We start from the raw sequence: 11,698 nt of genomic DNA on the forward strand, positions 1-11,698 counted from the left end.
TATTTTAGAGTTCTAATATATTTGACTTAAAAATATTGTCCTTTGAAACCTAAATACATTAGCCTGATGATGATCTTCTCTTAGTACTTGAAAATTAGGTTTATCTTTGTTTTGTGTGATATTGGTTTAAATTACATTTCTATGAAAAATCACTCATTTTATAAAAGCTCTGTTGTTCCCTTTCAGACTTAACTTCCTTAAAATTTGAACTTAAGCTTGAAGAAAAGGTGTTAGTCCCCATAATGTTGTTTTTCATCTAATTGTATGTGTGTTTTTCCTCACCATATGAAGCTTTATACTATATATTTCTCATTTATGCCTTTCAGTACTTCAGATTACACAAATGTGTGTGTCTCACTTTAATAGTAGCACTGACTTTGTTGATACTTTTCAGGAGAGATCTTGTGCTTATCTATTTCAGTCAAGAGCAAAGAAAAGCTTTTGTTTTCCTTGCTCATTTATTGAGAGAAAATTATTAAGATCTGTTAATAGTATGTAGATTTATTCATCTTTAATCCCTTCTCCTTTGATGCTTCAAAAGAGATGCTGCTGAAATTTTCTCAGGTCCTAGGTCAGTGGGTAACAATAAATAATTGAATGGCTAATGAATGAATGAATGAATGAATGAATGAATGAATAAGGGACTTAATGCAAACAGCTTTCTTGTACTTCCTAAATATTCACTATACATAATTGAAATCTATCTTATGTACTGTAATTGTATTACATTTCCACATAGTGTCATATATCTCTTTTGCCAAGAGTAATTTTTTCATTCTATGCAGTTTTACAATCACATTTATATTTTTAGGCATTTATATTTAAATTGACTTTGGGATTCAATATTAATAATGTATAATTTCTTTGCTAGTTTTGCTATTCATTTTTTTTACAATCTCTTTTAAAATTTGTTTTATAAAATGGAAATATTGACACGACTATAGGATAAGAAGGGCACATTTCCACACAATGCCTATGCCCAGAGCTCCATAATCAATCCCCTCCCTTGATATCTTCCCTACTCTTAATCCCTCTGGGAGTATGGACCCAGGATCATTATGGGGTGCAGAAAGTGCAGAAAGTGGAAGGTCTAGCTTCTGTAATTGCTTCTCAACTGAACATGGGCATTAACAGGTCGATCCATACTCCCAGCCTGTCTCCCCCTCCCCCTCCCTCTCCCCTCCCCCTCCCTCTCCCCTCCCCCTCCCTCTCCCCTTCCCCTCTCACCTCCCCTCACCCTCCCCTTCCCCCCTCCCCCTCCCTCCCCCCTCCCCCTCCCCCCACGTCCTCTTCCTCTATCTCTTTCTCTCTGTCTCTCTCTCTCTCTCTCTCTCCCTAGTGGAGCAGGGATCTGGGGAGGCAGGAGCAGGACTCCAAGACACATGGGGTAATCTGCCCAGAAAAGGCAGGTTGACATCATGGTATCATCCGGAACCTGGTGACTAAAAAGAGTTAAGATATAAAGCAGAAAAAAATGTTGACTAATCATGAAGTTAAAGGAAAGAATATTGCAGATGAAGATTTGGGGGTTTTGTTTTGAAAAAAGCTAGTAGGTCTATTTTAGCTATATTCCAAAGGGCCCATGGTTTTACTAGTTTTTGCCTGTCCTGACATCTAATATGCAGATGGCCCTACATTATTTTCTGGGATGCTATTCAATTTTTTTCTATCCTTATGAATACGAAGATGTATCTTATTGTTTACTCCTCAGAATGCACCTCAGAATGTCATTCTGTTTGATTCACGTATTGTTGATAATTTAATTATGTCTAGTAGCAGTGAATATAACCTTTATTAACACTTAATACATTTTAGATACTGGTGTAAAAAAATGTTGTTTACTAAGTGATGGGGTATTGCTCTGATTCTGTTATTACAGTGGGTAGGGGAATGATTCAAAATAAACAAAAAACCTATGGTTGCATATTTGTGTGGTGAAGAATGCATTCAGTTCAGGAAAGTTCTGGTTCTCCAGGCTTTCTAACTGCAATTAAATAATCTCTTTAGAAAAGTCTCCACTTTTATTTGGATTTAACAAATGTCAGAACAAGATTTATTACCAGTCTGAATTTTTTCTTGTTAAAGGTGACTGTTTTTTACTGCTTTTATTTTCATGTATCTAGCTTTTTATTTTTTCACTTGGTTATGTCCTCTTTTTCTCCATTCTATCTTCTTTTTCTTCTATCCTTCCCACTCTATTATTACTGGTTTTAGTGTAAAGAATTCTCCACGGCAATAACAGGTGCCTACATATTTTTAGATGGAATATAAACAACATCTCATATATTTTTTTCTCTTTGGTATGTAATCAATAGTTATTTTATATTTCTATAGTCTCTCTTTCTAAGCTCACTAATTATTATTTTAATCTTTTTTTTCAAGTGTAAATAAACACCATTCCCACCACCAAAAGACTGTGTCCCATCCCCTACCCCCCACTCCCGTGAAGCTGAACATCCACCCTCACCCTCAGCCTGGGCTTTTTACTTTGGTGCCCTACTCCAAATTCAGACAAATCCTGCTTTGATTTTCCCTTTCTGCTATTCTTTCTCAACTTCTGTTTATGAGTGGGATCATACTATACTTACTTTTATCTTTCTGACTTAACTCACTTAACATAATTCTTTCTAGCTCCATCCAAGATGGGTCAGAGAAGGTGGGTTCTTAATAGCTGTGTAGTATCCCATTGTGTATATATACCACAGCTTTCTCAGCCACTCATCTGTTGTTGGGCACCTGGATTGCTTCCAGGTTTTAGCTATTACGAATTGTGTTGATATGAACATAGGTGTATACTTTTCTTTTGGGTTGGGTGTTATGGAGTCCTTGTGGTATATCCCCAAGAGAGAAATTACTGGGTCATATGGAAGGTCCAGCTCTAGCCTTCTGAGAGTTCTCCAGACTGCTCTCCACATAGGCTGGACCAGTTTACATTCCCACCAGCAGTGCAGAAGGGTTCCTCTGTCGCCGCAGCCTCTCCAGCATTTGTTACTTCTGTCCTTTTTGATGTATGTCATTCTCAAAGGAGTGAGTTGGTATCTCAATGTTGTCTTTATTTGAATTTCTCTGGCAATCAGCAACCTGGAGCAATTTTTCATGTGTTTGTTAACTTTTGGATCTCTTCTGTAGTGAATGTTCTGTTCATATCCTCTGCCCAGTTTTGGATGGGGTCATTTGCTTTTTAGTTGCTAAGTTTGCTGAGCTCCTTTTGTATTTTGGTGATTAGTCTCTTGTCTGATGTATAGCATGTGAAGATCTTCTCCCATTCTGTGAGGGGTCTCTTTGTTTGTGTGATAGTTTCTTTGGCTGTGCAGAACTTTTCAATTTGATGTAGTCCCATTGGTTTATTTCTGTTTTAGTCTTCCTTGCAATTGGGTTTATTTCATCAAAGATGTCCTTGAGGTTTAGGTAGGAAAGTGTTCCACCAATGTTTTCCTCTAGTATTTGAAAGTTTCTGGTCTAACATCCAGGTCCTAGATTGATTTGGAGTTGATTTTTGTTTCTGATGAGATAAGGTGGAACATTCTTCTGCATGTTTCAACTCAGTTTTCCCAACACCACTTATTGAAGAGAGCCTCCTTTTTCCATTTAATCCTTTGGGCTCCCTTATCAAAGATTAGATGTCCATAGGTGTGGGTGTTTAGTTCTGGGCTTTCAATTCTGTTCCACTGGTCTGGGTGCCTATTTTTGTTCCAGTACCAGGCTGTTTTGATGATGATGGTCTTATAATATAGTTTGAGATCTGGGAGGGTGATGCCTCCATTTATGTTTCTTTTCCTCAAGATTGTTTTTGCAATTCTAGGTGTTTTCAGGTTCCAGATAAATGATTATAGTCTTTTTTTCTACTCTCTTAAGGAAGCTTGGTGGAACTTTGATGGGTATCCCATTAAATTTGTATATGGCTCTAGGGAAAATATTCATTTTGATGATAGTTATTCTTGTAATCCATGAGCATGGGATGTCTTTCTATTTCTAGATGTCATTTTCTGTTTCTTTGAATAGTGACTCATAGTTTTCAGTATATGTCTTTCACTTCTTTGGTCAGCTTTATTCCTAGGTATTTTATTGATTTTGATGCAACAGTGAATGGGACTGATTTCTGGATATTCTCTTCTTCGAATTTAGTGTTTGCATAAAGAAATGCCACTGATTTTTGTACATAGATTTTGTAGCCTGATACCTTGCTATATTGCTTAATAACTTCCAGTAGTTTTCTGCTGGATTCTTTACATTTTTCTGTGTATACTATCATATCAGCTGCAAATAGTGAGAGCTTGACATCTTCCTTTCTAATCTGTGTTCCTTTGATTTCTTTCTCTTGCCTGATTGTTATGGCAAGAACTTCCAATACTATGTTGAAGAGTAATGGTGATAATGGACAGCCCTGTCTAGTCTCCGATCTGAGGTGGAATGCTTTCAGCTTCCGTCCATTGAGATTGATGTTGGCTGTAGGTTTGCTATATATGGACTCCACTATCTTGAGGAATTTCCCATTTTTTGCAGTGTTTTGAGCATTACTGCGTTTTGGATTTTGTCAAAGGCTTTCTCTGCATCTACTGAGATAATTATGTGGTGTTTTGTTTTCCTTTTATTGATTGGTAAATGACATTGATGGACTTATGTATGTTAAACCAGCCTTGCATTCCTGGGATAAATCCCACTTGGTCGTGATGAACAATCTTTTTGATATACTGCTGTATCCTGTTGGCCAGGATCTTAGTCAATATTTTGGCATCTATGTTCATCAGAGATATTAGTCTGTAGTTTTACTTTTTTGTGTGTCCCTATCTGCTTTTGGTATCAGGGTGATGTTGGCTTCATAGAAGGTGGAAGGGAGTGTTCCTGTTTCTTCAATCTTGTGGAAAAACTTTACAAGTATAGGTATTAACTATTTCCTGAAGGTTTTATAGAATTCATTTGTGAAGCCATCTGGTCCAGGACTTTTGTTGTTGGGAAGATTCTTAATAACTGTTTCAATGTCTTTGTCAGTGATTGGTGCATTTAGGTTTTGTAGTTCTTCTTGGTTCAGTTTTGGAATGGTTTATGTTTCTAGGAATTCTTCCATTTCTTCCAGATTTTCTAGCTTGGTGGCATATAGTTCTTCATAGAAGTTTCACATACATGATTTTCTGGATTTCTGTGGTGTCAGTTGTGATCAATCCTCTATTGTTTACAATTCTATTAATTTGAGTCTTCTCCTCCCCCCCTTTTTTTTGTTTTAGTGAGTCTGGCTAGGGGTTTGTCAATCTTGTTTAATTTTTCAAAGAACCAGCATTTGGCTTCATTGATCTTTTGTATGGTTCTCTTATTTTCGGTGTTGTTTATTTCTGCTCTAACTTTAATGATTTCTGTCCTTCTGGTTGCTTTAGGGTCCCTCTGTTGTTCTTCCTCTAAGTCCTTATGGTGTGCAGTAAGATCCTTTATTTGAGCTTTTTCTTGTGATCTAATGTGTGATTGTATGGCCATGAGTTTCTCTCTCAGTACTGCTTTAGCTGTGTCCCAAATATTTTGATAGCTTGTGTCTTCATTTTCAGTTGTTTCCAGAAGTATCTGAATTTCTTGCTTGAGTTCTCTCTAACCCAGTGGTTCTTAAACAGCATGTTGTTGAGTTTCTAAATTCTGTGACTTTTAGTAATTTTCTGTTTGTTGTTACATGTGAGCTTTACTCCACTGTGGTCTGAGAAGATACTTGGAATAATTTCAGTGCTCTTCAATTTGTTGATACTGTCCTTGTGGTCTAACATATGGTCTATCCTTGAAGATATGCTGTGTGGATTTGAAAAGAGTGTGTATTCCAGTCTTCTGGGGTGAAGAACTCTGAAAATGTCCAGGAGGTCTAGTCTGTCCATCTCTTTATTTAATTCTCTTGTTTCTTTGTTGATTGTCTGCTTTGTTGATCTGTCTAAGTGTTAGAGTGGGGTGTTAAAATCTCCCACTATTATTGTATTACTATTGATGCATTTTTGTAGTTCTTTTAGTGTTTGATGTATTTAGATGGTCCCTCACTGGGTGTATAGATGTTAATAATTGTTAAATCTTCTTGGTTGATTGATCCTCTAATCATTATGTAATGGCCTTGCCTGTCTTTTATTACTTTATTTAATTTAAAGTCTATTGTGTCAGAGATGAGAGTGGCTCTTCCTGCCTTTTTTATGGTCCATTAGCCTGTAGGATAGTTTTTCATCTCTTCAGTTTAAGCCTGTGTTTGTCTTGTTGTGTCAGATGGGATTCTTGCAAGCAGCATATGGTTGAGTTGTGTTTTCTAATTATTAATAGTTTTCTTTTACAGTATAGTTAGCTCATATATCTATCACTTTCTTTCTTTCTATACTTCAGCTCTGAAGAGCTACTTGAGTTTTATTCTTCACACTTGTGGTAGAGACACATTCACATCACTGCTGCTATTTTTTCTTTTTCTCTCCTCTAACTTTTCATTTGGTACCGTGATTTGAATTTTCTGAGAACTCTCTATTCCCTTTTCAGGCAGTTGTGAATTTACTAACTGGTATGTTTATTCTATCTCAAAAAGTTCTCTAACACCATGGGTTTTCCTTGTCTTTGAGTTTTCTATGAACATCTTCTGATTCTTCAGGTCATCATTACAACTCATTCACAAGGCAGTGCCTCTTGCTGGGGAGTTCTATAGATAGATAAGGGCCAAATGAGTCATTATGCCCCCTTTATCTCCTTTCACTTTAGCCATTCAGCCCTTTCTACACAGGCAAAAAGACAAAACAGTAGTTTCATTTTTTACTGAGAATGGAAAAAAGTTTAGATTTATAGTTAATTTTCTTTTTCCTTTCATTGTGCACATTGCCTACTTTCCTAAACCAGGTCTCCACTGTGCAGATAGCCTTGATCAGGAAGGAGCCTGGCACCACACACACCTTTACTCCATAATGCTGTTATAAGATCAGGAAATTGACTGACTGTTCTTTGCACTTCAGCCAATCACCCATTTTTCCATGGTATAATAAATCAGTATGTGCAACAGTTAATATTATGCTCTAATAATTAAAATACATATTTAGGGTGTTAATAATAAAAACTAATGATCTTTTTGTAAGTCATTTGCTAATATATCACATATTTATTATACTAAATGTCCTAACCTGTAGTTTGGATTTTCTTTCTCTGCGACCTTGCAAGATTTTCCATTTTACTCTTATATACTCCTTCAAACACTATAGTCTGGAACCATTTCTAGGACTTATGAATGATCAAATCACTATGTTCTTGAAAGCAAAGAACATATAAGGAGGCTTATACTAAACCAGAAAGAACTGGAACAAGATATAATACCTGGACAGTATCAAACTAATCTGGATGGAAGTTCCAATCTTAACAACCTACAAAATATGTATAATCAAGAGGCAATTTTGTAGAGTCAAATGCTCAGAGGGGAAGATGAAAACAAACCAAAAAAAATGTTTTTTGAGTGAGCATATGTTTAACTGTTGAAGTTACAAGTGTTAAAATTGCTTCTCAGTTCTATCAACAATTATGACCTCCTTACCTTGGTCCACACACCTTAAAATTAGATTTCTGACACTCATTATCCTTATCAATCATAATGCTCTGTCTGAGCTACATTAAACATAGAAAACTTAAAAAACTATTTATTATGTAAAAATACCCCTCCCCAAATCTTCACTTGGCTATTTTTGTCATCCTTTATTTCTCACGTTAAATTTTCTTCAAACTGTTTATTATCATTGTCCGGAACCACCACTGATCTTAAGTTGGATATCCTCCTCTCTCCCATTACAAAGATCAGAAATCATGTAGGGCAGTTCCTTCTTTGTTATTAAACGAGGAGTTTGGAATACTACTGAGGTAGTTCCCTGTAAATAAAGGCATATATTTAAGTGATCAAGCAATATAGAAATTAAAAAGGAACAAATAAGAATGATAAATGATTAAGTGAATAGTGCTATGATCTATTGATAACTCATTTCTAGATTAAACTAATCAGTTTCAAAATTGTTATTCATTCCCAACTTAATAAAACTTATTATTTAATTGTTTGGTTATTCGAACTGATTGAAGCAATTATTTGTATCCACATTTCAAATGGATCCAACACTATTTGAAGGATCCTTTCCTAGCCTCAGATATTATGCAATGATAATTCAGTTATCTTAAAACACACATCTTCTGTTAAATGTCAATTCATCTTCATGACATGGAAGCAAAACTTTGAAATTGTTCTTCAACAAAAAGAAATAGTCAAGAAAGAAGTTATAGATCTTCTAGTCTTCCCGCTCCAAATGTTTGATGTCCATTAATTATTTATTAAATTTTTGTTAATAAGTATTTATTATTTCTTAATTTGATAATGCAGAGAAAAATTGAAAGGGAAAGAGAGGTAGAGTGGGAGAAGATGAGAGACACGTAAAGCACTGCTTCACACTTGTGAAGCTTCCCCTCTGTCGATGGGGACCAGGGCCTTGAATATGGTACTTGCTCATGGTAATATGTGCACTCAACCAGGTGTGCCACTGCTAGGCCTTTGATATTAGTTAACTATTTTTTAAGTTAGCAATGTTTATACAGATATTTTAAATAATTAATGTTGTATATTTCTATCTTTACTAACTCAAAACATCTCTTCTGCCTTCAGGTTCAACTCAACACTATGGATGGAGACAATAAAACATTTTCTACTGACTTCACCCTTGCAGGACTCTTCACTCACAATAAATTGTCTGGTTTCCTTTTCAGCATCATTTGTGCCATCTTCTTTATGGCCATGATAACTAATGGCATAATGATTTTTCTGATCCACACTGACCCTCATCTCCACACCCCCATGTATTTCCTGCTTAGTCATCTCTCCTTCATTGATATGATGTACATCTCCACCATTGTGCCCAAAATGTTGGTTGATTACATTGTGGGCAAAGGAACCATCTCCTTCATTGCCTGTACAGCCCAATACTTTCTCTATATGGGTTTTGTGGGGGCTGAGTTTTTTCTGTTGGGACTCATGGCCTATGACCGCTATGTAGCTATCTGCAACCCTCTCCGTTATCCTATTCTTATGAACCACCGAGTCTGTTGGATGATCTTGGCCAGTTCTTGGTTTGGTGGTGCTTTGGACAGCTTCCTCCTTACCCCAATCACCATGAGTCTCCCATTCTGTGCATCTCACAAGATCAATCACTTCTTCTGTGAGGCTCCCACCATGCTGAGGTTGGCCTGTGGTGACAAAGCTGCCTATGAAATGGTTATGTATATTTGCTGTGTCATGATGCTGCTAATCCCCTTCTCTGTGGTGGTTGCTTCCTATGCCCGGATTCTCATAACAGTACACCAAATGAGGTCAGCAGATGGGAAGAAGAAAGCCTTTGCCACCTGCTCATCACACATGATTGTGGTGACACTGTTCTATGGGGCTGCCCTGTACACATATATGCTTCCTCAAGCCTACCACACCCCAATCAAAGACAAGCTATTTTCAGCCTTTTACACCATCCTAACCCCCTTACTAAACCCTCTCATCTACAGTCTAAGGAATAGAGATGTGACTGGAGCTATTAAGAGGGCTTTGGTACGATGGAAAGGGATTTCTAGTGTAACAAGAGAAGAATCCTAACAATCTAAATGTTTCCTATCAGTTCAAAGGTGTCCAAGTGATGGTACTCAGGATTATACTTTCAGTAACATGGACTGTGTTTGTAGCAATTGCCAATACCAGTTATGCCAAACAGCATATCAACTATAGTTTATTTCTTTTCTCTTTCTTAATGAGAAATCACAGTAACATTCATGCACAAGTAATGCCAGAATACTGATGTTTATTACCTCTTTGTGTTTACCCATTCCAATTCTTTCTGACCACTTCCCTATTTTTAATCTATAAGTATAAATCCCTGCAATTGTCTAGGTAGTTTGCATGCTCTATCCATCTTCAAAGGTGTCATAATAACTGGTGATTTTTATTCCACTGTTTAGATGAGTCAGTGATGGAACTTATGGAAAGGTTAGGCATGTGAATGTTTGAAAGACATATGAAAAAGGTTAACGCATCATAAAACATCAGTGAAAAATACCTTATATAGACACTTCATAGCATTCAGAAATTTCAGATAGCCTTTTATTTTAATTGTAAATAAAAGCATATCTCCATTATGGATAAAGTTAGAGTTGGGAAAAGTGAACTATGAAGTGGCTTTGTTTAGTTTTTGCTTTTGAAGAAATTGAAAGATAAATTATCTATGGGACAAGAATTCTGTAACAGTATATTTACTATCAGGCAAGTAATTATGCACCAGAAGAGAAAAAGATAGGTGGTTGTTCCATCAACTTACAAACTCAGTAACCACGTTTTAGCTGTATCCCAATTCATTATGACTATTAGATTTTAGGACTCTCTCTCAAAATGCTAATGGTAGTGTGGATATTTCTATCAGTAATTTTTCCCCCATTATGATTAGTGAAGACAGAATTTTGATTATTTGGAAATAGTTGACCTGAATAAATGCATGTATGCTTGTTTATTTTCTTTAATTAAGAAACTCAGATCCAGAGTTTGTAAATGTTAATTTTACAGGTTGTTTGTAGAACAACCTGTAAAAAACTGAACTATATAAGGTGTTTGGGGCATCATCTGTATGGTAATGCTATGCCAGGCTCTGTGCTCTTATCAGCCTTTCAAAAATCTTGCTGGAGCCATTGTTTCACTGTTGGCAGTAACTGGGGCTGGTGAATGTGGTGAAAGCAGACATGCCTGCTTTCATATGCTGAAACAGTTGCTGGTAAGAGGCAACATCTTTAGCCAGACAGAAAAATATATATTGGAACATCCTAGATTGGACTGACTGGTTAGTTGTGAATATGCCCCTAAGTAATTAGCATGATTTCCTTTCCAAATATATACACAGTCTTTCTTAGGAATTCTGTACTCCTGGGAATTATGGTGATGTTGTGTATGATACAGCAAATCCTAACAAAGGGATATTTCAAAGTTAACCCAATTGCCAAATAATGTGATTACAGTAATAACTATCTACTGTCTTCTTAAACCCTAAGACAGCAGGAACCTCCCGCTTCCTCTTTAGAGCCTATATTTTCCCCAGTCCAGGAATCTCTAGGGTGTGGCTCACTTTCCTGCATGCTTCTTTCAATTCATACCAAATGAAATTACATCAGATGATCCCAACCTAATCAACACAAGGAGTACATTTCATACTATGTCCAAAGACGTCAGGCATGGAATGTCAACCTTTCAGCCTCATTACTTGGGTGAGGCCTTTCCTTTCACGGTATTCTCTAATTCCATTACAGGCGGTTTACTTCCTAACAAAGTCCAAAAACCTGGATATAGACCAGGTCCCATAAGATAGAGCATATGTTCCCATGAATTAGGGCAAAATATATACCTGAAAGCAAAAATACACACTAGTCAGTAGTGAGTCAGTATAAAGTTCATAATGAAATAGTGTCTACTTAGACTTAGATACCCTCCTCACCTACTTCCTATTACAGTTCTTTCACTTACTCCAAAGCTAAACTCATCAAAGCAAGGACTGCAAAAGCTGAATAAGGGCAAGAGACTCGCATACTTTAATGATGACTCTTTAGTCACTATCGGGCCACCCCATCAGCTGGGGCCCTGGTCAGGAAGTCCTGAGATTCCCAAACAGACATGATGAGCCTAGACCTCGAAAAAATTCCTCTCTCCATTTTTACCAGT

At 36.7% G+C, this 11,698-nt stretch overlaps 1 protein-coding gene across 1 annotated transcript; it reads left to right on the forward strand.

Annotated features, from left to right (window-relative positions):
* The first annotated feature begins 8,638 nt into the window (after positions 1-8,638).
* LOC103107648 (olfactory receptor 2T6) lies at positions 8,639-9,598 on the forward strand. Its single transcript, XM_007516457.1, has one exon. It carries the CDS (start codon positions 8,639-8,641, stop codon positions 9,596-9,598), a length of 960 nt encoding a protein of 319 aa, XP_007516519.1.
* The last annotated feature ends 2,100 nt before the right edge of the window (positions 9,599-11,698 follow it).

The sequence above is a fragment of the Erinaceus europaeus genome, chromosome 2 (genome assembly GCF_950295315.1).
Source record: "Erinaceus europaeus chromosome 2, mEriEur2.1, whole genome shotgun sequence".
Classification (NCBI taxonomy): domain Eukaryota; kingdom Metazoa; phylum Chordata; class Mammalia; order Eulipotyphla; family Erinaceidae; genus Erinaceus; species Erinaceus europaeus.